Source organism: Notamacropus eugenii, chromosome 5, assembly GCF_028372415.1.
Source record: "Notamacropus eugenii isolate mMacEug1 chromosome 5, mMacEug1.pri_v2, whole genome shotgun sequence".
NCBI classification, from domain to species: domain Eukaryota; kingdom Metazoa; phylum Chordata; class Mammalia; order Diprotodontia; family Macropodidae; genus Notamacropus; species Notamacropus eugenii.
In genome coordinates this window covers 30221571-30243792 of record NC_092876.1, presented here as the reverse complement: position 1 = coordinate 30243792, position 22222 = coordinate 30221571, and the positions used below count along the sequence as shown (strand labels likewise).

General features: G+C 41.3%; 1 protein-coding gene across 2 annotated transcripts in view; it reads right to left on the bottom strand.

Moving 5' to 3' along the window:
- Nucleotides 1–11684: 11684 nt before the first annotated feature.
- Nucleotides 11685–22222, bottom strand: part of LOC140503853 (cytochrome P450 2A13-like) — a 30542-nt gene continuing 20004 nt past the window's right edge. For both annotated transcript variants that reach the window (XM_072608196.1, XM_072608195.1), the window contains exons 4-9: nucleotides 19651–19811; nucleotides 19189–19365; nucleotides 17729–17870; nucleotides 17240–17427; nucleotides 13762–13903; nucleotides 11685–11980 (exon numbers count right to left, since the gene is read on the bottom strand). In XM_072608196.1, coding sequence (XP_072464297.1) covers nucleotides 11799–11980; nucleotides 13762–13903; nucleotides 17240–17427; nucleotides 17729–17870; nucleotides 19189–19365; nucleotides 19651–19811 — 992 coding nt within the window. In that variant the 3' untranslated portion in view covers nucleotides 11685–11798. The remainder of the gene's footprint in view (nucleotides 11981–13761; nucleotides 13904–17239; nucleotides 17428–17728; nucleotides 17871–19188; nucleotides 19366–19650; nucleotides 19812–22222) is intronic.

The window sequence follows — 22222 nt, the reverse complement described above, 5'->3', positions numbered from 1 at the left end:
CAAAGGAGAGAATAGAATAAGTGGAGGATGGGTCAGGATAAAGTGAAATATAGTTAGGTTTTCACAACATGACTCACAGCATTGAAAGTGAATGTTAAAAATTGTTTTTACATGCAATTACAAAATAAGATATATAAGCAATGGCATATTGAAATGTCTCTTGCTCTACAGGAAAATACAGGGCAAAGAGATTGCAGGGGGTGGCAGGAGTGTAATAGACAGGAGGAAAGATTGGAGGAAAAGATAATCAGAATACACGTTGTCCTGGAATGATGGGAGGAAGAAGATTGGGAGAAATTTTGAAATTCAAAACTTTTGTGGAAGTAAAGGTTGAAAACTGACAGTAAATTTAAAGAAAAGAAGAATGCTTGAAAGTCCTCTATTTCACTGAATGTCCATTTTTTCCCCTTGTTTTGTTGAGAGGGAATTTTTAGCTGTGATTCTAGCTCCTCTGTCCTATGAAATATCATATTCCAAGCATTCTAGTCCTTTAGCGTAGAAACCTCTAAATCTTGTGTCATCTTGGCTGTGGCTTCAAGATAGTTATTTTTCCCTTCTGAATGCTTGCAATATTTTCATTGATCTTGGACCTCTGGGATTTCACTATAATTTTACTGGCAGGTTTGGTTTGGAACTCTTTCAGAGTTCTTTCAACTGGAGTCTTTCAATTTCTATTTTTCCCTCTGGTTCGAGAACATCCTTGATAATTTCTTTGGGGAGGGGGAGAGATTTGAATATGTTCATTGCAAAATTTATTTAGATGCTGAAAAGGGTCAGAATTGAATACAAAACCTTTTACCCTCAAAGCCCTTCCAAGCCCACTGGTAAAGTCTTAGGAGCCTGACTGAGTCATTGACTGGATCTTAAAGACAGAAAAATGACTAATTCCAAGAATGCCCAGGTTGTGTGGGATGTGGGCAGTGAAGGGTGAAGGTCTATAGGTTCATTTCACTCCTTGGCCATTATCTTACCAAGTGTTGGTTGCCTAGGACAGACATTATCTGGAGGAATCCTACCTCCCAAATCCTGCCCTGGGTCCCACTGTCTTCATTCATGACTGCTTACATTGACCACATGTAAGCCTAGCTCCAGCTATCCTTCATTTCACTTCCCAGGCTATTCTACCACCAAAAAATGACAACCACACCTGCCATCCAGTACTTAAACCATAATCATGTCAATTCTATCTATCATTTCTCCTACAAGGATTGTGTTCATCTTTTCCATCTGTTTCCTATTCCTGTAATTTACTAATCCAAAAGGCCCCTCTCTTGTCACTTCTCATATGAAAATATAATCTGAGGGCAGGGACTACCTTTGTCTGTGTTTTCATGCCCAGCTCACAGCATGGGTCTTGGAAAATAGTGTTAAATAATTTATTGATTTATTCACAGGGGGAGGAACAAAGGATAGTAAATGAACATCTATCCTTCAGTATGAGCCTGAGAATCAATGCAGCCAGAGCTGAGGAAAGAGCCCTGCGTCACTTCAGGGGATCATTTTATGAAGTCTAGGGTTGAGTAGTGAAGTGGGAAATGAAGCCACAGACAGATGTCATCTACATTTCTGGCACTTGTTTTGAAAGGCCTCAAGTAAATCTCAGGCATTTTGGAGTGAACTATACTTCGAACCCCACAGCCTATAGTAGACTAGACTTTATCTGAACTTTATGTCTCTTGTGTTCCCTACATCTTGGCAGGGTGACTCACTAAATTGTTTGTTGTTATTGAATTACAGTCTGGTGGACATAGAACTATAAGGGATTGAAACAGTAACTGATGCCAGAAAATCAGATCTGCCTAACACTTCTCAGTGTCACTCACATCTTGGATTGTCTCCCTCCCCTGTCAGTCTCCTTCCCTTAAAGAGTCAGGATATAATGACACTCTCCTCCAGTAGACCTGGGGACCACCCCCACCCCCATCCCTATCCCACCTAGGACAAAGACTTGGGTTGGATTGAGCAGTAGGAGAAAGCCGCAGGGACATAAGGAGGAATGATGTGACTTGGGGTCAGTGGGGACCATTTCATGAAGGGTATACAAAGCATGTAAATTCATCACTAGTCACAATTTGGCACTTTTCAAAATAGCACAAGGACTGTGACAAAGAACTTTTAAGTTCAGCAGGAAGCAGAGACTCACTTAGCTGTTTTGATAATTTCTTGAAAGATGATTTCTGAACTCTTTAGGTAGTCCACTGCTTTTTATCTCTCCTGAATCTATTTTCTGGGTTTGCTGTTTTTCAGTGAGATATTTCACATCGTCCTCTAGTTTTTCATTCTTTTGGTTTTGCCTTATTGTTACTTGAAATCTCATGAAGTCATGTTTCTCCATTCTCATTTTTAAGAAATTATTTTCTTCAATGAACTTTTGGACCTAGCTTTCAACTGGCCACTTCTGATTTTTAAGGCATGTTTTTGATTCCTCTTTTACCATTCAGCCTAGTCTGTTTTTAAAGTGTTTTTTCCTCAGTATTTTTGTTTCTCCTTTACCAAGTTGTTGATTCAGTTTTCATTATTTTCTTACTTCTCTCATTTTTCTTCCCAATTTTTCCCCTACTTGATTTTCAAAATAATTTTTGAAATCATCCATTGTCTGAGAGGAATTTTTTTTTAAAAATTTTCTTGGAGGATTTGGATATAAAAGTTTTGGATTTTTATTTTCTCCTGAGTGTATGTTTTGATCTTGCTTGTCAGCATAGTAGCTTTCTATGTTCAGAATTTTTTCTGTTCTTTGCTCATTTTGCCAGTCTACTACTTGTCTTTTAACTCTTTGGTAAACTATGGCTCTGGGTACTTTAGTGTGGAGGGCACACCATCCACAGCATTAAGGCTTTGTGTAGCTGCTTTCAGAGATACTTTTAGGGATCTGTAAATTCATGAGGGAGTCATACATCTGTTGGGTGTTGAGCTTCAGGTAGTTGCCAATGATAGGCAGAGAATTGGACCCAGGGGGAAGTCTGCTGAGGACCTTCCTCTCTTTCCAGACAGAGAGCACCACTAGGGCTGAAAGACAAAACAATAGGATCCCCAGCAGCAACTTGGAGGCCAGCATGATGGAGCTGGCAGAGATTACTTCTACAGTGTTGTCTAGGGCTTGTAATGTGTGGAATCAAGGCCAGGACCAAATTGGACTGTCTTTTTTCTTTTATGCTTGGAGGGAAGGGTTGGCACCTGGTACCAGTCCCAGCTCTCTTAGATAACATTAGAAGTCCCAAACTAGTCCTCTCTGAACCCCAGGTCTATGCAACCGTAAAGGTCAAAAAAAGAGAGTGATCAAGTGCAGTGAGGGCTCAGCGACCTCATATTCCCAAAGGCTAAAAATAGAAATGAGTGAGGTTCAAAGGGGTGCCATGGTCCAGAGATAGAGCTGGGGATCTCAAAACATGGTGGTGTATATTTGCAAAGGGATCTTGAGTCTACAAGAGGTGTCTTGGAGCTCGGAAACAAATTCAGGGGGAATCCCATAATGTAGAGATGAATATTTTGGGGGACTCTAAGACCACAGATGGAGTTAGGAAGCCCTACTACTAGGTCTTGGAGGACAAGGCATCTTAAGGCTTGAAGGTGTGGCTGTAGGGAATTAAAGAGAGGGCCTAGATGAGATCTTTTACTGGCTTTGACCTTAAGTAAGTCCACCCTCTCTCTGGGACATCACTTTCTCCTTTGTGTTAGGAAGAAACTGCATCAGATGAGCCCTAAGAACACCCACCACAGAATATTCTCTCTGCTTGTAGAGCGTGGAATCCTCTACCTACTGTAAACCAAGTGTTACTTGAAATATAATCATAACAAACTAAGAACTGACCCAAAAAAGAGACAAGCAAATCTCTAACCCAAACTCTTGCATGTGAGTCATTTATACTTTGATCTAATAAGGCAGTTGGGGAGGGGAAATTATTAAGTCTTAGGATTTAGAGTTGATGTCTTCTAATTTGGGGATCCTCTGACCTCATCTGTGTCCTTTCCTTTTAAACTTGTAACTGCATTTGAGGATAAATTCAACCATCATCCACAAATATGAACGTTTCTGATTAGCTGGTTTTACAGATGAAGACAATGAGAGGTGAAGGTCTGACAGCTAGCCAGTGGCAAGGCTGGAATTTGAATCAAGGTCATCTGATTCTCTGCCTCGGAGGGTAGAGGTCAAGGATACCACTGCCACATTGGGTACCTGCCATATTTGCTTTTGGGCTGCTGTTTGTGAGAGGAGAGAGGTAGCAGAGCTAACAAAAAGAAGTAAGTGGGTTCTGGTATTTTTTAGAGAGATTCAGGGAGGGGCACGTTAGGCAACTGCAGGAAACTAATTGGAATTGGAGTTATTTTTACCTGGGTTGACATAAGTATCAATGGCCCTTCCTCCCCTCTCCATCTAGGATTAACCCTGATTACCTCATCTCTATGGTCATAGTCTAGCAGAACTCTGGTTTAAGGAGAAGGCTTGTGGATCACGACAATGTTTCTTAAGTCTAGTTTGGTGAGTAGGAGCCAGGATGGGTGTGAGCAGGTATGAGCTGTAATGAACTCTAAGGAATTCCAAGAATGACGCTGAGATTTTTACTGTGTGTGTTCACACCTCAGAAAGAGTGATTGCTGCAAATCAGAGTTTGATTTATTGTTTTGTTTCTAATCTAGACATAAGAAAGTATTAGTAATTCAGAGTAAGCTTAAGGCGCGTTTGCATGAATCCCCTCACTCTGCCCCCCATCTTAAATATTTACCAGTCCAATATTGCTCAGTGGTTGGTGAGTTAGTTGTTGTCCTTCCTTCTTGACGAGGCCCAAAAAGACATCTCTTACTTTTAAGTTGATTTTGTTTGATAAGTTTTTAATTTTTCTTTTCTTGTGCTTTGCTTTATCCAATGGATTTTATTTCCTCATTCTCTTTGTTATTTATCTTCTAATTATTCTAGACTTTTTTCATTCGAACATGCCACTTATAGTTATTTAGTCCTTCTTTAGTCTCCATAATCCTCAGGGAATTAAATTTTTTATGTTCTTCATTTAGGTTTTGATTACTCCCTTTAGAGCTTGCTCTCTTGACCCCACTTTTTTGTTGTTGTGCCTCACTCTTGGAAAATTACCTATCCCTGCAGGTACTAGAGAGGATATTGCCCCATATTAGGATGTTTCTTATGTTCCTAACTATTTGGTTTATTATTGACTGGTTTTTCCTTCGTAATTTGCCTCCATTGACCTCAAAAATTGTTCTCTCAATCAGATCCTCCCACTTTTCAGGGTTTAAGTTTTCCCTGATACAATCAATACAGTCATGTCCAACTCCTTCTGAGCTCTTTATAGGGTTTTCTGACAGATATGCTAAAGTGACTCTGATTTCCTTCTCCAGTTCATTTGTACACATGAGGAAACTGAGACAAACAGTTAAGTGATTTTCCCAGAGTCACACAGCTAGTATCTGAATCCAAAATTGGGTTCAGATCTTCCTGAATCTACACCCAGCACTCATCCACTGCACCACCTAGCTGCCTTATGGGTTGTCCCTAAAACCTCTGATTCCACTTATCCTGAGACAGGATGAATGACTTCTCTAAGTAGCAGATCCCTGCAGAAAATACTCATTTTGAATTCCCCATCTCCGTTGTTAAATATAATTTCTCCCATAGGGGCATTCATTAGTGTTACCCCCCTCAAACCATTCAAATAAGGTTTAGTCCTTCTTTCCTCCTCCTAATTTCTCCCTTTGCCTTCTCATCCATCCTCCTGTAGGCTTTCTTCTTCCTGATTGACTATACGAGTTATTTTCCCCTTGAATTGATTAGAGTACATGATACCTTCTACTCTATCAATATCTGCCTCCTCTCATTTTAATGTACCCTCCCATTTTGTAATCTATTCCCACCAAGAAAACCTTGATTCACCTGTAAGTGGGTAGTTGTGAAGTTTAGTCCATGATGTTTTAGGCCTATTTTTTCACTTTTATTCCTTTTTAATAGTTTTTTAATTACCTGTAAATGCAAATTTCAGTCATCATTTTTCAACAAAATTTTGAGTTCCAAATGTCTTCCCTCCCCCGCATCTTCCCTATAATAGTAAACAATTTGATATAAATTATATATGTGCAATCATGTAAACCCTATTTCCACAAATAGTTGGTTATTGTTCTTCGTCTTTCAAGAGGACCAAAATGACATCACCATTGTAAAGGGAAATTTCAGTGTGTCCCACTGTGGCTGATCAGACCAATATCAGCTCAGACTGCTGTACTGTGGGTTGGGCACAAATAGTCCTTCTGAACGTTTGGGGTGGATATCCCAAATTTGCATATCCTGCATGTACTTTGTGTTCTCCTCATTCTGCTTTGCTCAAAGAGCACAGTACCTTTTCTTATGTGGGCACACCATGCTGAGCAGTCCTGTGCCAGTGTCTCCCATGTTGCACAGTCAAATCCAAAGTTCTTGAGAGAGACCTTGAAAGTGTCCTTGTATCCTTTCTTCTGACCACCATGTGATAGCCTGCCTCATGGGAGTTATCCATAAAAGAGTTTTTTGGCAAGTGTGCGTTTTGCATTGGAACAACGTGGCCAGCCCATTGGAGTTGCGCCCTCTGAAGCATAGTTTGAGTCAAGCAAGGACTTCAGTGTCTGGTACCTTATCCTGCCAGATGATCCTCAGAATCTTCCTAAGCCAGTTCAAATGGAAGCAATTCAGTTTCCTAACATGGCACTGATAAGACTGTTCATGTTTCACAAGCATATAACAATGAGGTCAGCACAACGGCTCTGTAGACCTTCAGTTTGGTAGTCAGTCTAATACCTCTTCTCTTCCAAACCTTTCTTTGGAGCCTTCCAAACACTGAGCTAGCTCTGGCAATGCGTGCATCCACCGCATTGTCAATGAGCACATCAGTGGAAAGTACAATACCAAGGTAAGTGTATTCAGTGCTGATGGAGCCGCGTTGATAAGGACATGATCCTACAGACATGAGCTGAACACTTCCATAGTGTTCTCAAGAGACCATCATCAATCAATACTGAGGACATTGACTGTTTACCTCATGTTGAAGTCAATCCCTCCTTAGCTGAACTTCCAACTGAAGAAGAGGTTTTGAGGGCCATTAGGCTCCTTTCATGTGGCAAAGCACCTGGTGCTGATTCTATTCCAGCTGAGATTTACCAGGCAGAGGGACCATTGCTCATACAAAAGCTGACTGAATTTTCCATGCTATATGGCAAGAGGAGGTTATCCCCCCAGGAGTTCAAGGATGCCTCCATTATCCATCTCTGTAAGGGTAAAGGGAATAGATTGTCCTGGGACGATCACAAAGGGACCTCTCTCTTAGTCACTGCTGGCAAAATTCTTGCTAGAGTCCTCCTTAATAGGCTGATCTTTCACCTGGAACATGGGCATATACCTGAGAGCCAGTGTGGCTTCAGAAAGGCCCGAGGTACAGTCAATATAGTGTTTGCTGCCCAACAACTCTAGGAGAAATGCCAGGATTTCCACAATAGTCATATTGTGAAAGAAGAAACAGAGCAAAAGTGGGAACTATGAAAAAATAAGGTGAAAATAGTATGTTTAGATTCACATTCAGACTGCATAGGTTCTTTCTCTCTGTGTGTATAGTATTTTCCTTCAGAAGTCCTTTGTACTTCTCTGAGATCATTCTATTGCTGAGAAGAGCTAAGTCCATCATAGGTGATCATCATATAATGCTGCTTTTACTGTGTACAATGTTCTCTTGGTTCTGGCCTCTTCACTTCACATAAGTTCATGTAAGTCTCTACAGGTATTTCTGAGAGCATCCCTTTCATCATTTATTATGGTATAATATTTCTTCACAATCATATACTACAACTTGTTCTGCCATTTCCCAATTGATGAGCATCCCCTCAGTTTCCCATTCTTGGCCACCACAGAAAGAGCAGGTATAAATATTTTTGTACTTGTGGGTCATTTTCTTATTTTTATGATCTCTTTGGAATGCAGACCTAGAACAGGGATTGCTGGGTCAAAGGGTATGCACAGTTTTATAGCCCTTTGGGCATAGTTCCAAATTGTTTTCCAGAATGGTTGGATCAGTTCACAATCCACCAGCAATGCATTAGTGTTCCAGTTTTCCCACATCTTCTCCAACATTTATCACTTTCCTGCTTTGTCATGCTAGTCAATCTGATAAGTGTGATGAGGTAGCTCAGAGTTGTTTTAATTTGCATTTCTCTGTTCAGTAGTGATTTAGAGCATTTTTTATACGACTTTAGATAGCTTTAATTTCTTCATCTGCAAACTGTTTGTTCATATCCTTGGACCATTTATCAATTGGGTAAGGACTTGTATTCTTATAAATTTGATGCAGTTCTCTACATATTTTAGAAATGAGGCCTTTATCAGAGACACTGGTTGTAAAAATTTTTCTAAGCTATCTGTTTCCCTCTAATCTTGATTGCATTGGCTTTGTTTGTGAAAAACATTAATTTAATGCAACTGAAATTATCCAATTTACTTTTCTCTATAAGTTGTTTGGTCATAAATTCTTCCCTTCCTCAAAGATCTGAAAGGTAAACTATTCTTTGTTCTCCTAATTTGCTTATGACATCACTCTTTAATGTCTAAATCACGTACCAATTTTGGCATTATCTTGGTATAAAGTGCAAGATGTTGGTCTATACTTAGTTTCTGACATACTGTTTTCTAGTTTTCTCAGTTGTCTTTGTCAAATAGTGAGCTTTTACACCAGAATCTAGGTTCTTTGAGTTTCTCAAACAGTAGATTACCGTGGTCATTTACTACTGTGTGTTGTGTACCTAATCTACTCCACTGACTCGCCATGCTATTTGTTAGCTAGTACCATATAGATAGAGGATTGCTGCTTTATAATATAGTTTTATATCGGGTTGCATTTTTCAGAAATTCCCTTTATATTCCCTTTATATTCTTGATCTTTTGCTTTTTCAGATGAATTTTGTTGGTCTTTTTTCGAGCTCCATAAAATAATTGTTGGTAATTTGAATGGTATGAAACTGAAGAAGTATATTAATTTGTCATTTTATTATATTAGCTTGGCCTACCCATAAACAATTGCTATTTTTCTAAATGTTTGGATCTTGCTTTATGTGTGTGAAAAAAAGTTTTTAATTGTGCTGATATAGTTCTTAGGTTTCTGTTGGCAGCCAGACTCACAAGTATTTTATACTGTCTACAGTTATTTCGAATGGAATTTCTCTTTCTATATCCTCCTAATGGACTTTGATGAATCTATAGAAATGCTCATAATTTATGTGGGTTTATTTTACATTCTGCAGCTTTGTCCATTTTGTTAATTATTTCTAGTAGTTTTTAGTTGTTCTCTAGGATTCTCTAAGTATGCCATCATATCATCTGCAGAGTGATTCTTTTGTTTTTTCCTTGCCTATTCTACTTGTTCCAAGTTCTTTTTCTTCTCTTCTTTCTAAAGCTAACATTTCTAGCACAATGTTGAATAATAGTGGTGATAATGGGCCTATTTGCTTCCCCTATCATCTTATTGGAAAGGTCTCTAGCTTATCCCCATTAGAGATGATGCTTGTGGATGGTTTTCTATCGACATTTTAAATTTAAATCGACATTTCTATAACATTTTAAAGGAATGTTCCCTTTATTATTATGCTCTTTAGTGTTTTTAATAGGAATCGTTGCTGTATTTCGTCAAAAGGTTTTTCACCATCTGTTGAGATATTCATAGGAGTTGGCTTTGTTATTAAAATGGCCAGTTATGATCATAGTTTTCCCAATATTGAACCAGTCTTGCCTTCCTGATATAAATCCTATTCGGTCACGGTGTGTAATCATCATCCTGTATTGCTGTAAGTGCCTATCTAATATTTTCAAAATTTTTGCATCAATATTCATTAGGGAAATTGCTTCATAATTTTCTTTCTCTATTTTGGCTCTTCCTGATCTAGATATTGACACCATATTTGTGACATAAAAGCAATTTGGTAGGACTCCATCTTTACCTATTTTCACAAATTGCTTATGTCGTATTGGAATAAATTGTTCTTTAAAGGTTTGGTAGAATTTGCTTATAAATCCATCTGGCCCTTACAATTTTTCCTTAGGGGATTCATTGATGGCTTGTTCAAATTCTGTTTCTAAAAAGGAGTTATTTAAGTATTCCATTTCCTCTTCTGTTAACATGGGTAAGATACATTTTTAAAAATCATTCATTTCATTTAGATTGTCTGATTTATTGGCATACAATTGGGCAAAGTAGCTCTTACTTATTGCTTTAATTTCTGCTTCACTAGTAGTGAATTCACCCTTTTCATTTTTGAAGATGGGCCTGCAGAAGAAGGAACCATGGAAGTTGGGACTCAGCCTGAAGTCGAGATGGAGGCTTTGCGGCAGGGCAGGAGCAGTGAACCTGCATTCTGCTGCATATCCCTGCAATGGGTTGGGACCCAGGCGGTGGAGCTGTCGGGAATGTACTGTGACTCCCAGAGACCCACCCTCTTGGCTTTGTCACCTAGGTATTTATCAGAACTTCGAAGTGGGGACTGGACCAGTATTAGTACTTGAACGCTTCCTTATGAGAGCCTGTGTGCATCTGAGAGTGACAGATGGGAGTCTGCAATAGCAGCGTGGAGAGAAGGACACCCCGCCAGGAGGACTTTACTTGGACACTCTGTTTGGACTGAAGGGATTATAAACTATTGTGACCTAGGGGCAGAGTATAATTTGTTCTTTCCTACCCCTGGGGATGAGCAGAGCAAGAGAATACCTTGGTCTGGGATCCACTGATTGTATAAACAAGTAGAAAGAGAAATGCTATATTGTGTTGTGTAATTTGGTGACTCCTTAAGGCCATGTTGTGTTGAACTATGAATGCTTTAGTTTCTTGAATAAGGTTTTGTTTTGAATACAGAACTCGTTATACTGTGCAAGTCAACCCTAAAAACATGTATATATGTGTGTCTGTACAAGTATGTATGTACATGTACATGTGCATGTATGTGTATGTATTCACAGCAACAGCTCTCAAGTGTACTGTATTGATTGGCATTACAATTTGCCAGCTCATTTTAGAGATGACAAAATGAGGTGAACAGAGTTAAGTGACTTGCCCAAGATCACCCTCTTAGTAAGTATCAGGAGCTGGATTTGAATTCAGCAAAATGAGATTTCAGATCTGGTACTTTATCTACTATGCCACCTAGCTGCCTGCCTTAGTCTTAAGTAAATCCCTTCCACTCTCTTGGCCTCAATATTTCTATCTGTATATAGAAGGTATTGGTCATTCTTTGAGTGATCACAAGTTTGGTGACAAGCATATATGACCTAACTCTTCCTCCCAAAGAAATCTGCTCTGTGATAGCAGAACTGGAGAGAGACACACATAGTCATAGAGAGATAGACATAGGGAAAGAGAGACATAGAGAAAGACAAAGAAGCAGAGAAACATTTATGGATAGTGAAAGACAGAGGAAAGAGCCAGGGGAGACAAAGACAAAGATGGAAGAGTGACAGAGGCAGACAGAAGGGACAAAGAGACAGAGACTAAGGTAGAAATTAGTCACAAGTGAGGGGTATGATGCAAGGCAAAATTCCTTTGTAAACTAAAAGACTTCCAGTCTCAATTTTTTTCTTTACTCTCCGTATGACCTGGAACAAGTCACCTCATCTGTAACTTGAAGGGATTATATTCAATGAGTTCTATGCTGTGTCACAGATTCCAGGAGCCAAACAGAGATACAGACAGAGCTTCCTGAGGCTCAGACTTTATTAATACATCCTAAACCACCACCACCCCTGGAGTTGCACGAGTTCCTCCTGTTTCTGCTGTGGCTGCCTGAGCTCAGTCTCATCAGCGAGGCAAGAATGACATGGTGTAGGTGCGGGGAATGGTGGCAAAGCCCACCATCTTGGGGGAGATATCAATGGCTTCTTTTGGGAGTGGAGACTGGAAGCGAAAGGTCTGCAGGATGGTAGTGAGGAAGAGAAACAGCTCCATTCTGGCCAAACTTTCACCAAAACAGTAACGTTTGCCTGAGGAGCCAGAGTCAGAACAGGTCAGAGTGGGGAAGGCCCTTAGAGCTTGGAGGGTTCTTCGAAGATAGAGTGTCAGTCCTGGGCTCTCCCAGGGTCTAAAGACCCTCCCTTAGAAGAGAGAATGTCAGAAATGGGAGAAAACGAGAAGGCACAATGGAAAGTGGTCTGGTGATAAATTGGATCTTGACTAATTACATCACTTTGAGTAAATCACTTTCCTTCTCTCACCCTCAGAATTAGAGATTTGGACTCTATGGCCCTGAGGTAACTTCCAGCCTTAAGTTGATAATCCCTTAAAGGGAAAAAAATTGCCACACACGGAAGTGACATTGAAACAAAGAAAAGTCATAGCTGAGAGGGATCTTAGACTAGAGAGTAACGGTAGATAACTTAGAAAAAGACAAGTAGTACAGAATATGTTTGGGTCTGGTGCCACAAAAGACTTCCTCTTTTGTTTAATTCTTCTTGGTAATTAGCTACTAAGCTTTTTTGTTTGTTTTTAAGCTGATGAAGGATCACAAGTGCTATCAATATCTACTAAATTTTGATGCCCAAAGTCAATGTCCCATTGCTACACCCTAGTTTTTTGGTGTGTTTAGATGACAGGACATCAGAGGTAGGAGAACCTTTGCAACATTGAGTTGCTCTTGTTCCTCAACCTTCTTACACCTCGTTCTCAGCAGAGCCCTTTGCCTCTTCTCAAGGGACAATACGAGCCGTCCCTTGGGAGATCCCTCTTCTAATCTATGGAACGCTTCCCACGCTGTCTATACCATCCTCGGTTCTCTCTGTCTTTGCTCCAAGGTCTGTCAAAGCAGGGACCCTCCTCCGTCCTGTTCCCTTGATTCCATCCCTCCCCATCTCACAGAATTCCTCACCTGGATTTCTACATTCTAAACTAATGGGTGTATTTGCTGTTGCCTAAATTGATCATTCCATTTTCATCAAAACAGCTCTCAGCTGGAGTGCCCTTCTCCTCCCCCTGCTTTTAGGATCCTTAACTTCCAAGGCACTTTAGTACCATCTCCAACAGGAAGTCTTTCTTCATTGTCTTAGTAGTCAATACTCTCTATTTGCAAATTGTTTTTTAATTACTTCTCTTTTCTTCCTAAACTTGGCCCTCTCCAGTAGAATGTAAACTCTTGAGGCAGAGACAGCTTTTCCTAGTTTTTGCCCCCCATCTCATAAGTACTTATTTTCTTGAATGTTAGAATGGAGAAAAACCTTAAATGTCATCTAGTCCAATAACCTCATTTTACAAATGAGGAAACTGAGGTCTGGAGAAGGGAAGGTGCTTGGCCAAAGCTGCAGGCTCATAGAGGCCTGAGATGATAGATGCTGAGCTGGAAGGGACCTCAGTCACTCTGGAGTACCAGAACTGAATTTTACAGATGAAGAAACTGAGGTATAGGGAGATGAAGTGATTTGACCAAGGTCACCCACTAGGGAGGTTTAGAGAGGGGACTTGAACAAGGGCCTCTGATTCTAGGGCCAGGGCTCTTTCTAGGGTATGTACTTCGTCCTTATAGAAGAAGGGACTCTGGAGATTTTTGGGGGGTGTCCTTTCTGGAACCCTTGGACCCTCTGAGGGGCCTATCTGGAACCATGCCACTCCCACTTGAGAAGACTGGTCAACAGAAATTGAACTCAGTGATAACAAGATGAATTGAGAGTAGATTGAAAGAAAGGAAGGATTCACTAGGCTCTATCCATACTGGTTGGTACTAGAGATGAGAGTGGGGGTCATGGAGGGGAAGAGAGAAGGCTATCCTGCTCACCAATGGAGAATGGGACAAAGGCATCACTCTTCTTGAACTGGCCCTTTTCATCCAGGAAGTGTTGAGGGTTGAAGGCTTCAGGGCAGGCAAAGAAGTTGCGGTCCCTCAGTACTGAGCCAAGCATGGGAAAAACTTCTGTGCCCTAGAGTGGGGGTGAAAGAGAACAAGAAAGAAAATGATGGATAAAGTGAAGAGAGGAGGACAGAAAGAGGGGAGACAAAGACAGGAAGAGAACCAGGGAGAGGGAAGGGAGGAGACAGAGAGACACAGAGACAGAGAGAGAGTATATTGCTTCTGAAAAGATGAGGTTATAGAATGTATTGAAAGCTAGTCTCAGATGGAGGAATAACCAAGTTCAAATTGTCTCCAATACATACTGGCTATGTTACCTGGGCAAGTCACTCAGTCTTAAGACTGTAATATGCAGAGAAGGTGCCAACCTGAATCAGCAGAGGGAGACCTCCTGTCAATGAAATCCCAAGTCCAGCCCTTAGCTTTATCTTTGTATCCCACTATACGGACACATGTTGTTTGCCCTGATGGAATGTAAGGTCCTTGAGGCCAGGGCCTGTTTCATCTTTGCCTTTGTGTTTCCATCAATTCCAGTATCTTGATCATGTTAGTGACTGAATGGCTGGCAGAGAGAATTAATAAGAATTGAATTATATTAACAGTGATAATGTTAAGTGTAATGGAGAGACTGTTGGTGAGAACACCCCTAATCAATGCATTCTCCCTCTTCCCCACTTCAGTTGTAACAGAAGGGGAAAGTCCCCTTTAGAGTGAAAAATTTGTCTTTGGATTCTTTGGAGAGGCAGCTTGCCTTTGACTGACAGAAGAACAACTATGCCTTTGGTGGCCTGAAAAAAGGGAGCTTCTCTGGTCTGGACACATTGGAATCAGGAGGTAGCTTTCAGGAGTGTGACCTCTGGCAGTCAAAAGAAGACACAGCAATGAAGAAATAACCAAGTTCTTAAGAATCTTTGCTCTTCTTCACCTCTACCAGAGGGTAAGAGGCAAGGGAAGGAAAGGGAGAGGGAATATCTTTCTCTTCCCTTCACCACCATTGGTCATACTGATTTGCATCAGAACTAATGACTGAGTAGGAAACTGGGATCAGAGAGGATCAGAATGAATCCTCAAAAGTAGGATTCAAACTTCAGAATGATACCAAAGACTCAGTTAGGAGACCTCCTCAATAGACTCTGTGCCCAAGAGAAGCACCATGAGGATACCACAAGAAGGTAAAGGATATTCGGCCCCATAGCCCCAGAGGTCTGACTCATCTTGACCACATGTGTTCTCTAAGCTTGTGCACCACTCCAAGGATATTCTAATTGTATGGACATTCTTTCCATTTACAGTTTGTGGAGTTGTGGAAGAGTGTGTCTCAGGTATATGGGAAGGAGGGAATGTATATTACTATTGTTTTTATGATATTATTTCAGTAAGTATTTTTCCTTTGAGGTAAGTGTCTACTGGCAGAGTTTGAAAGGTAAGTTTATCAGTGGGGGCTTGTGAGCTCTCGTTTTAAGACTGTGGACTCACAAAGTATCTTGAACCCTGGGCTATTAGCTGCCCTCTGGTGACCCAACCTATTAGTTCAAGTTGAAGGGGCAGCCCCAAGGGTGTGCTAAAAGATAATAAATTATCTGCTCTGAGTCAAACAACATGTGCTATCTCCATCTTCGCTTTTCAACCACAAGGTGGCTTTTCATTCAAACATACTTTCTCTTCATTTCAATATCCTTTTCCATCCTAGGTTCTTTCCAAACTCATACTTCATTTACACTGATCACATTCTGGGATTATTACCTCCTGGGCAAGTGCTAGTAATAAAACTATTTTTCAAACTACATCCTGAAACTAAGTCTTTGAAACAGGCTAAGTTTACTATATAAAACATGCAAGGAGAAAAACTTAAAATGTGTCTCATTTGACAATCAATCAGTACAAGTAGGAAAGCAATATCTTGGCTGGGCAATTAATCCTGCTTCAATTACAAGAAGGATCCTTTTAGCATAAATACAATTCACGACCACACATTTTGACATGACAGCACTGACGTTCACATTTTTTTGCTAATTCAAAAATGGGGAATATTTCAGAACGTTAGAAGGAGCTAAGTGGTGCAGTGGGTAGAATCGTGGCCCACAATCAGGAAGACCTAAGTTCCAATTCCACTTCAGAAACTTACAAGGTGCGTGACCCTGGGCAAGTCACTTAGTCTCAGTCTGTCTCAATTTTCTCATCTGTCACCCTCATCACAAAGATAATAATAACACCTACCTTGTAGATCTGTTGTGAAGATCAAATGAGATATTTATAAAGTGCGTAGCATAGTGACTGGAACATAGGAGGCACTTACTATGTAACTGTTCCCTTCATTTCAAATCAGGAAATTAAAATCATTGTATTTAAGGATGTAGAATAACTTGAGGAAAACATAAAAGGAGAGAGAGAAAGAGAGAAAGGGAGGGAGGGAGAATGGGATTCAGAGAAATCAGTTGAGGTTACATTGGAGAAAAATGTGACCCACAAAAAGCCATTCTGCAATAAAGGGAAACTGAGACAGAGCTCTTAACATGTATCAGTGCATTAGGAAGACTGGTGGTGCTTAATGAATTGGATTCAAGACTCTACAATCAGGGACCCCTTCTACTTGAAGGTGACAAATATTTATAAGGAATGAGAGGACTAAAAATAGAACGAGGGTTCCAATACTTCCATCGGTCAGTTCCAAAAGGGGAAGTCTAAATGACTGGTCAAAGAGAAATGTTCATCAGTCACCAAAATTTAGTCATTAGGCTTTTCACACATCATCAATCATGAGTGTTTAGTCAATGGCTGGGCAAGAGAATTCTGGGAATTTCTACTAGCATATTTTGAGCATGAGATGCAAAAGAACAAAGTAAAATGGAGAATCTGTGTTTTCTGGTACATAGCTGCTCTTAGAGAACAGAGGGTGGGGGCGGGGTGAGGTGTGATACAAGTCTCAATCCGTTCCTAACACAGGTTAATACAAGCCTAAATAACAAACTAAAAATTGATGTAGTATAAATCTACCAGGTAAAAGCAGTATAATCATCAATACATAATGGGTTAATTCATTCCAACCTAAATTATTCTTATGCTAAAAATTAAACTTAGTTCTCTCTTTATCTTACTTCTAGACAATCACTAATACCCATAAATCACAATGAACTAACCATATGTTGATCAAATTGAGTAGAGATATCAAAATTATTCTCAGGAGAATATTGGAACCAAGACAGATGGATGGATGTGCTAATATAGGGTACAAGCGAGGTTCCAGGAGACACAAGGCAGGATGAGGAGACTTAAGACAAGAGAGTGGGGGAACTCTCAGGTGTCAGAACACATACGGGCATTTAGAGGATGACAGAAATGGAGAAGGTTCTGGGGCAGAAGGATGTAGATGTTGGAGCTGGAGATGCTAAGAGTGAGGGACTCCTACCTTGGGAATAAGGTAGCCTCGGAATTTGGTGTCCTTCGTGACTCTCCGGGCCACACCCATGGGGATCATATCTCCAAATCTTTGGATCTCATGGATGACGGCCTCTGTGTATGGCATCTTGGCTTTGTCCTCAAACTTGGGTGGTCGGTTCCGTCCAATGACCTGATCAATTTCCTCATGGATTTTAGCTGTGGTTGGTGGTGGTGAGGAAATAGGATTCAGGAGGGTCAGAGAGAACCTGGGGAACTCCTAAGGGAGCAGATGGCATGGAGAAAATGGGTATACCCTGAGGTGAGAGAAGGCTGGGACAAGGAGTGAAGTGAATAATCCACGTTCCAGTAACAATGATCATGATGATAATGATGATGTGTGCATGTGTGCGTGTGTGTCTGTCTGTCTGTTTGAATATATGGATGTTATGTATGGATGTTCTGGGCAACTCCCAGGACACCAAAGGACTTCTAAGTGAACTATGGGAAGGGGGCTCACCTTCTACCTCTGGATGCTTCATTAGCAGAAGGAAGCCATAGCGAAGGGTCGTGCTAACAGTCTCAGTGCCCGCAAAAAACAGGTTCAGAGTGGTCTTGACCAAGTTCCTCAGGTCAAATTCTGTGTTTGGATTTTTCTTTTCCTGGGAGGAAAATGTGGACACGCCCCAGGTAACCCGACCCCCACATACACACACTTGCTTCACCTCTAGACTTTTCACCCTCAAAGGCTCCTTTCCCCAAATGCCATCTTAGTTTCCTTGAGTCCCAGCAATGGGATCCTTCAATGGCACCTGAATACTGTAGGATATCTCACTTCTAAGGAACTCAAATACATATCTATTCTCAGAATTTAGATGAACATAGATTTAGTGTGGAAAAGTACCTTAGAGATCGTAAAATCCAACCACTTTCATCAGAAGGTTAAGGTACAGAGATTGGGACCTGTTCAGATGAACATAGCTGTCTGAGGTGATATTTGAACTCAGGAATGTGGGACTCCTGAGTCTACAGCCCTACCCACTACAGTAGAGTGTCTTCCAGAATTCCAGAATTATAGAGCTCGAAGAGACTTTAGCGACCATGGAAACCCTCACCTTGAGCTTCCTGACAAGTGGTCATATAGCCTCTGTTGGAAGACCTCCAAGGAGGGGGAACCCACTAGTTCCCTGGGTAGCCCATCACACTTTTGGACAGTTCTCATTGTTAGGAAGGCTTTTCTCCAAGACATTTAAATTCCTCCATTTACCATTTTTCCTATTGCTCCTGTTTCCTCCCTCCAGGACAAAGACAATAAGTTAATATGCTCCATCCTACATTTTATAGATGAAGAGACAGGGACCCAGGAAGAGGAAAGTACTTCCCAAGGTCTTATATAGAGAGTCAGGCAAAGGTGCTGGGACTAGACGATTGGGTTTCTCATCCCCCAAAGCCCTATACCCAGAGGATGAATGTCTAAAGGAGCAGGGAGTGTGGAGAATGGAAAATATTTCTTTGTGCTGGCCTTGTCTTCATGTGTTTGTTTCCCAGTTTCTGCCTCTGTTTCTGCATCTATCTTCATCTTTCTGTGTTTCTGTGTTATACTATGTCCCTGTATCTCTGTGTCTCATTTTCTCCATTTGTATTTCTTTCTCTCTTTGGCATTCTAACACCAAGTTGGCATTGACTTCCAGATGTCCTTGGTATATCTGAATCTGTGCTCTGTGTTACTGCCTGACCCTGGGGTATTTGTGAACCTACCTCCTGACATGTGCCACAAGATACTTTTGAGCCTTGTCTCTGGAAGCCTAAGGTTTGCCACCTAATGTCTGCTCCTGCTTCCTGCTCACCTCTGAGACCTGCTGCCCAATACCTGTGAAACCCACTTCCCAATGTCTGGGGATTGTCCCAAAGATCCATAACTCACTTGATCTGAGATCTCACCGCATCCCCTCCATTTTCATTTGCCCACTGGGCCATTACCTCCTGCATCTTGATCAGGAAGGAGTCAATGAAATTTCGGGGGGAGTTAGGGTCCAGGGTGGCCTGGTTTTCCCGGACCTTCTCAGTGATGAAATCATCCAGCCCTTTCAGTTCCTTGAACGCTTGCTGCTGAGGTCCTGGCAGGTGCTTCATCACTCCAGAGAACATTTCATATAGCTGGGGAGGGCAAAAAATAAGTTATGTGGTACAGGGCCCTGGGGGTAGGTTCTTGAGGGATGAGAGAAAAATGGTAGGGTAATCATCATGAAAGATGAACTCTTAGGGTATCAATGAGGGTCATCATGGAGAACTGGTCATCAGAACAGGGCATACAGTCATATTGTGATCACGGAGTCAGATTGTGGAATAGGGTACAGGAGATACAGGAAAGCATTAAACAGGATTAAGGGTTGAAGATAAGTCAAGACCCAAGTGAGTGGGACAGAATGTCTTGAGGGTCACCTGTCCCATGGATGTGGCTGTGAACTGGAAGCTTCCCAGCATCATACGCAACAAGGACAGGAACTGTTTGTCCTCGTATTCAAATCTGTCACCAAAGACGATGGAGCTGATGACATTGGAGACAGTGCGGCTCAGGAAGAAGGTGGGGTCGATGGCAGCTCCTGTAGGCCAACCAGGTCAACGGAGACACAGAAATAAGGATTGCTGTTGTTATTTGCCTTTCGTCCTTCACAAAGCACCATGACATCAGGGAAGTGATGCCATGACATCAAAGTGAATTGGATTTAAGTGAGGGAGCAAAGTCACTTTCTCATCCTCCAAATCTGTGTCCAGAGGCAAATATTGATCAGGACGACTGCAGATGACCCTGGTATGAGTGAGAGACCTTGACTGTTTTAAGCTAAGGTCTTTAACAGGTGTCATTCTAAGGTAAGGCCCAATCAGCAATTAAGGCTAAGTAAGAAAAGAGGCAAAGTCTTCCCCTATTAAAAAAAAAATCAGTCTGGGAAGGGTAGACTCTCACTGCTTTTGGCCAAAATAGAAGCTATTGCCGTTTACATTAACTCTGAGTCAAATGAGGCTTGACCAGGAATCTATTGATGGCCAATCAAAGAAAGTCTGAGTGATATGGGTTTAAGGCTTAGTCCTTAGGAAAGAAACCTAGCTTATGTCTATCTTGCAAGGTTTTAGAGATGAAAATGTACATTTCGTTGGGCAGAGAAGTAAGGAAGCATGGTGATATAATGATGAAGAAGACCCAAGGAGAAAGAGGCCAAAGGCAGAGACATCAAGAGAAGTTAACAGAAAGAAGAGAAAAAAGAAACATAGACCACCACAGCGGTAAAGAGGCCAACAGATACATGGAGACAGGATTTGAGAGAGAAGCAGAGAGATGAAGTTGAAAAAGTGAGGTGGAGCTGGACATTTTGATTGATGGCAGCTAGGTGGTGCAGTGGATGGAGCCTTCTGGGGAGGAGGATCCATACGGAATGGATAGGGATAGAGAAGGGAAAGAGGCAGAGATAGAGACAGACAGAGAGACAGAGAGTCAGTTTTCTCATCCTCCAAAAGACAGTCATTGTCCCCATCCCCAAATCCCATAGAGAATGGAGATTAGATTCCAGAGAAGCAGTTGCCTCCTCTGTCCTCTCTCTGTCTCTGTCTGTCTGTCTGTCTCTCTGCCTGCCTGTCTGTCTGTCTGTCTGTCTGTCTGTTTGTCTGTCTCTCTCTCTCTCTCTCTCACACACACACACACACACACACACACACACACACACACACACACATCTCTCTCATCTACCCCTGCCTTTGGACTCCAAGGTTGCCCTGAAATGAAACGAAACTGAGGCCTAGACAGGGAAGGGAACTTGCTCAGGTAAGAAGTGATAAAGCTGGGATCCATGTCTAGTTTTCATGATTCTAAATTCTGGGCCCTTTCCTGATCCCAGGCTGCCTTCCCTTATCTAGCATGTCAGCTGGAAAAAACCTTTGCAGCAATCTAGTCCAAAACCCTTTTGTTTCTAGATGGGATAATTCTGACCAACCTCACCCATTCACTGAATGAGAATGTAGAAAAGCACAGAGATAGATCACACTCATTGCTATCCAGTCATTTCATTCATGTCCAATGCTTCATGGCCCCATTTGGGGTTTTCTTGACAGAAATAAAGGTTTTCATTTTCTTCTCGAGCTCATTTTGTAGATGAGAAAAAGGAGGCACAGGGGGTTAAGTGTCTTGCCCAGAGTCACACACCTAGGAAGTGTCTGAGGTCAGATTAGAACTCATGATGAGTCTTTCTGATATCAAGTCCAGCACTTTATCCACTGCACCACCTAGCTGGCTTATTGAAATTATGAAGACCTAAGCCCATATCTGACCTCAGACTAGCTGTGTAAACATGGGAAGTTGCTTGACCTCTGCTTCAGTTTCCTCATCTTTAAAATGGGAGTAATAATAGTATCTACTTCTCTAGTGTTCTTATCAAAATCAAAAGAGAAATATAAAGTACTTTAGAAACCTTGATGTGTTATATAAATGTTTTCCTTTAGTATCATTTTTTAAAAAATCCGACTTCTTTTGTTTTAGAGGGTAGAAAAAACTCAAAGTCAGGATGAGGAAGGGATTTGCCCAAGGTCACATAGTGAGTGAAAGGCAAAGCTAAAACTCTAATCTGGGTGTCCTGGTTTAGGGAGGGGATCAGTCTCTGAACCCAGACTCCAATAATCATAGAGTCATTCATTTAGATATGGAAGGGAACCTAGAGGCCACCATATAATCCATCCTTCTCATTTTACAGAAAAGAAACTGAGGTCCAGAGAAGCGAGGTCACCTATTTCAAATCACCAAGTAAATGAGTGGAGGACCTCAAATATGGATATTTAAGCATTTTCATTACACCAAGATATAGAGATCAGCTAGTGTTAGATGCAAGGCAAAAGCAAGTGACAGGGCACAGAGATAGATTCTTGGGGGTCAGGGATGACAGCAACCAAGTTCGAGGGCAGGACATTTTAACTGATGGCAGCTAGGTGGTGCAGTGGATAGACCACTGGATTTGGAATCATTAAGACT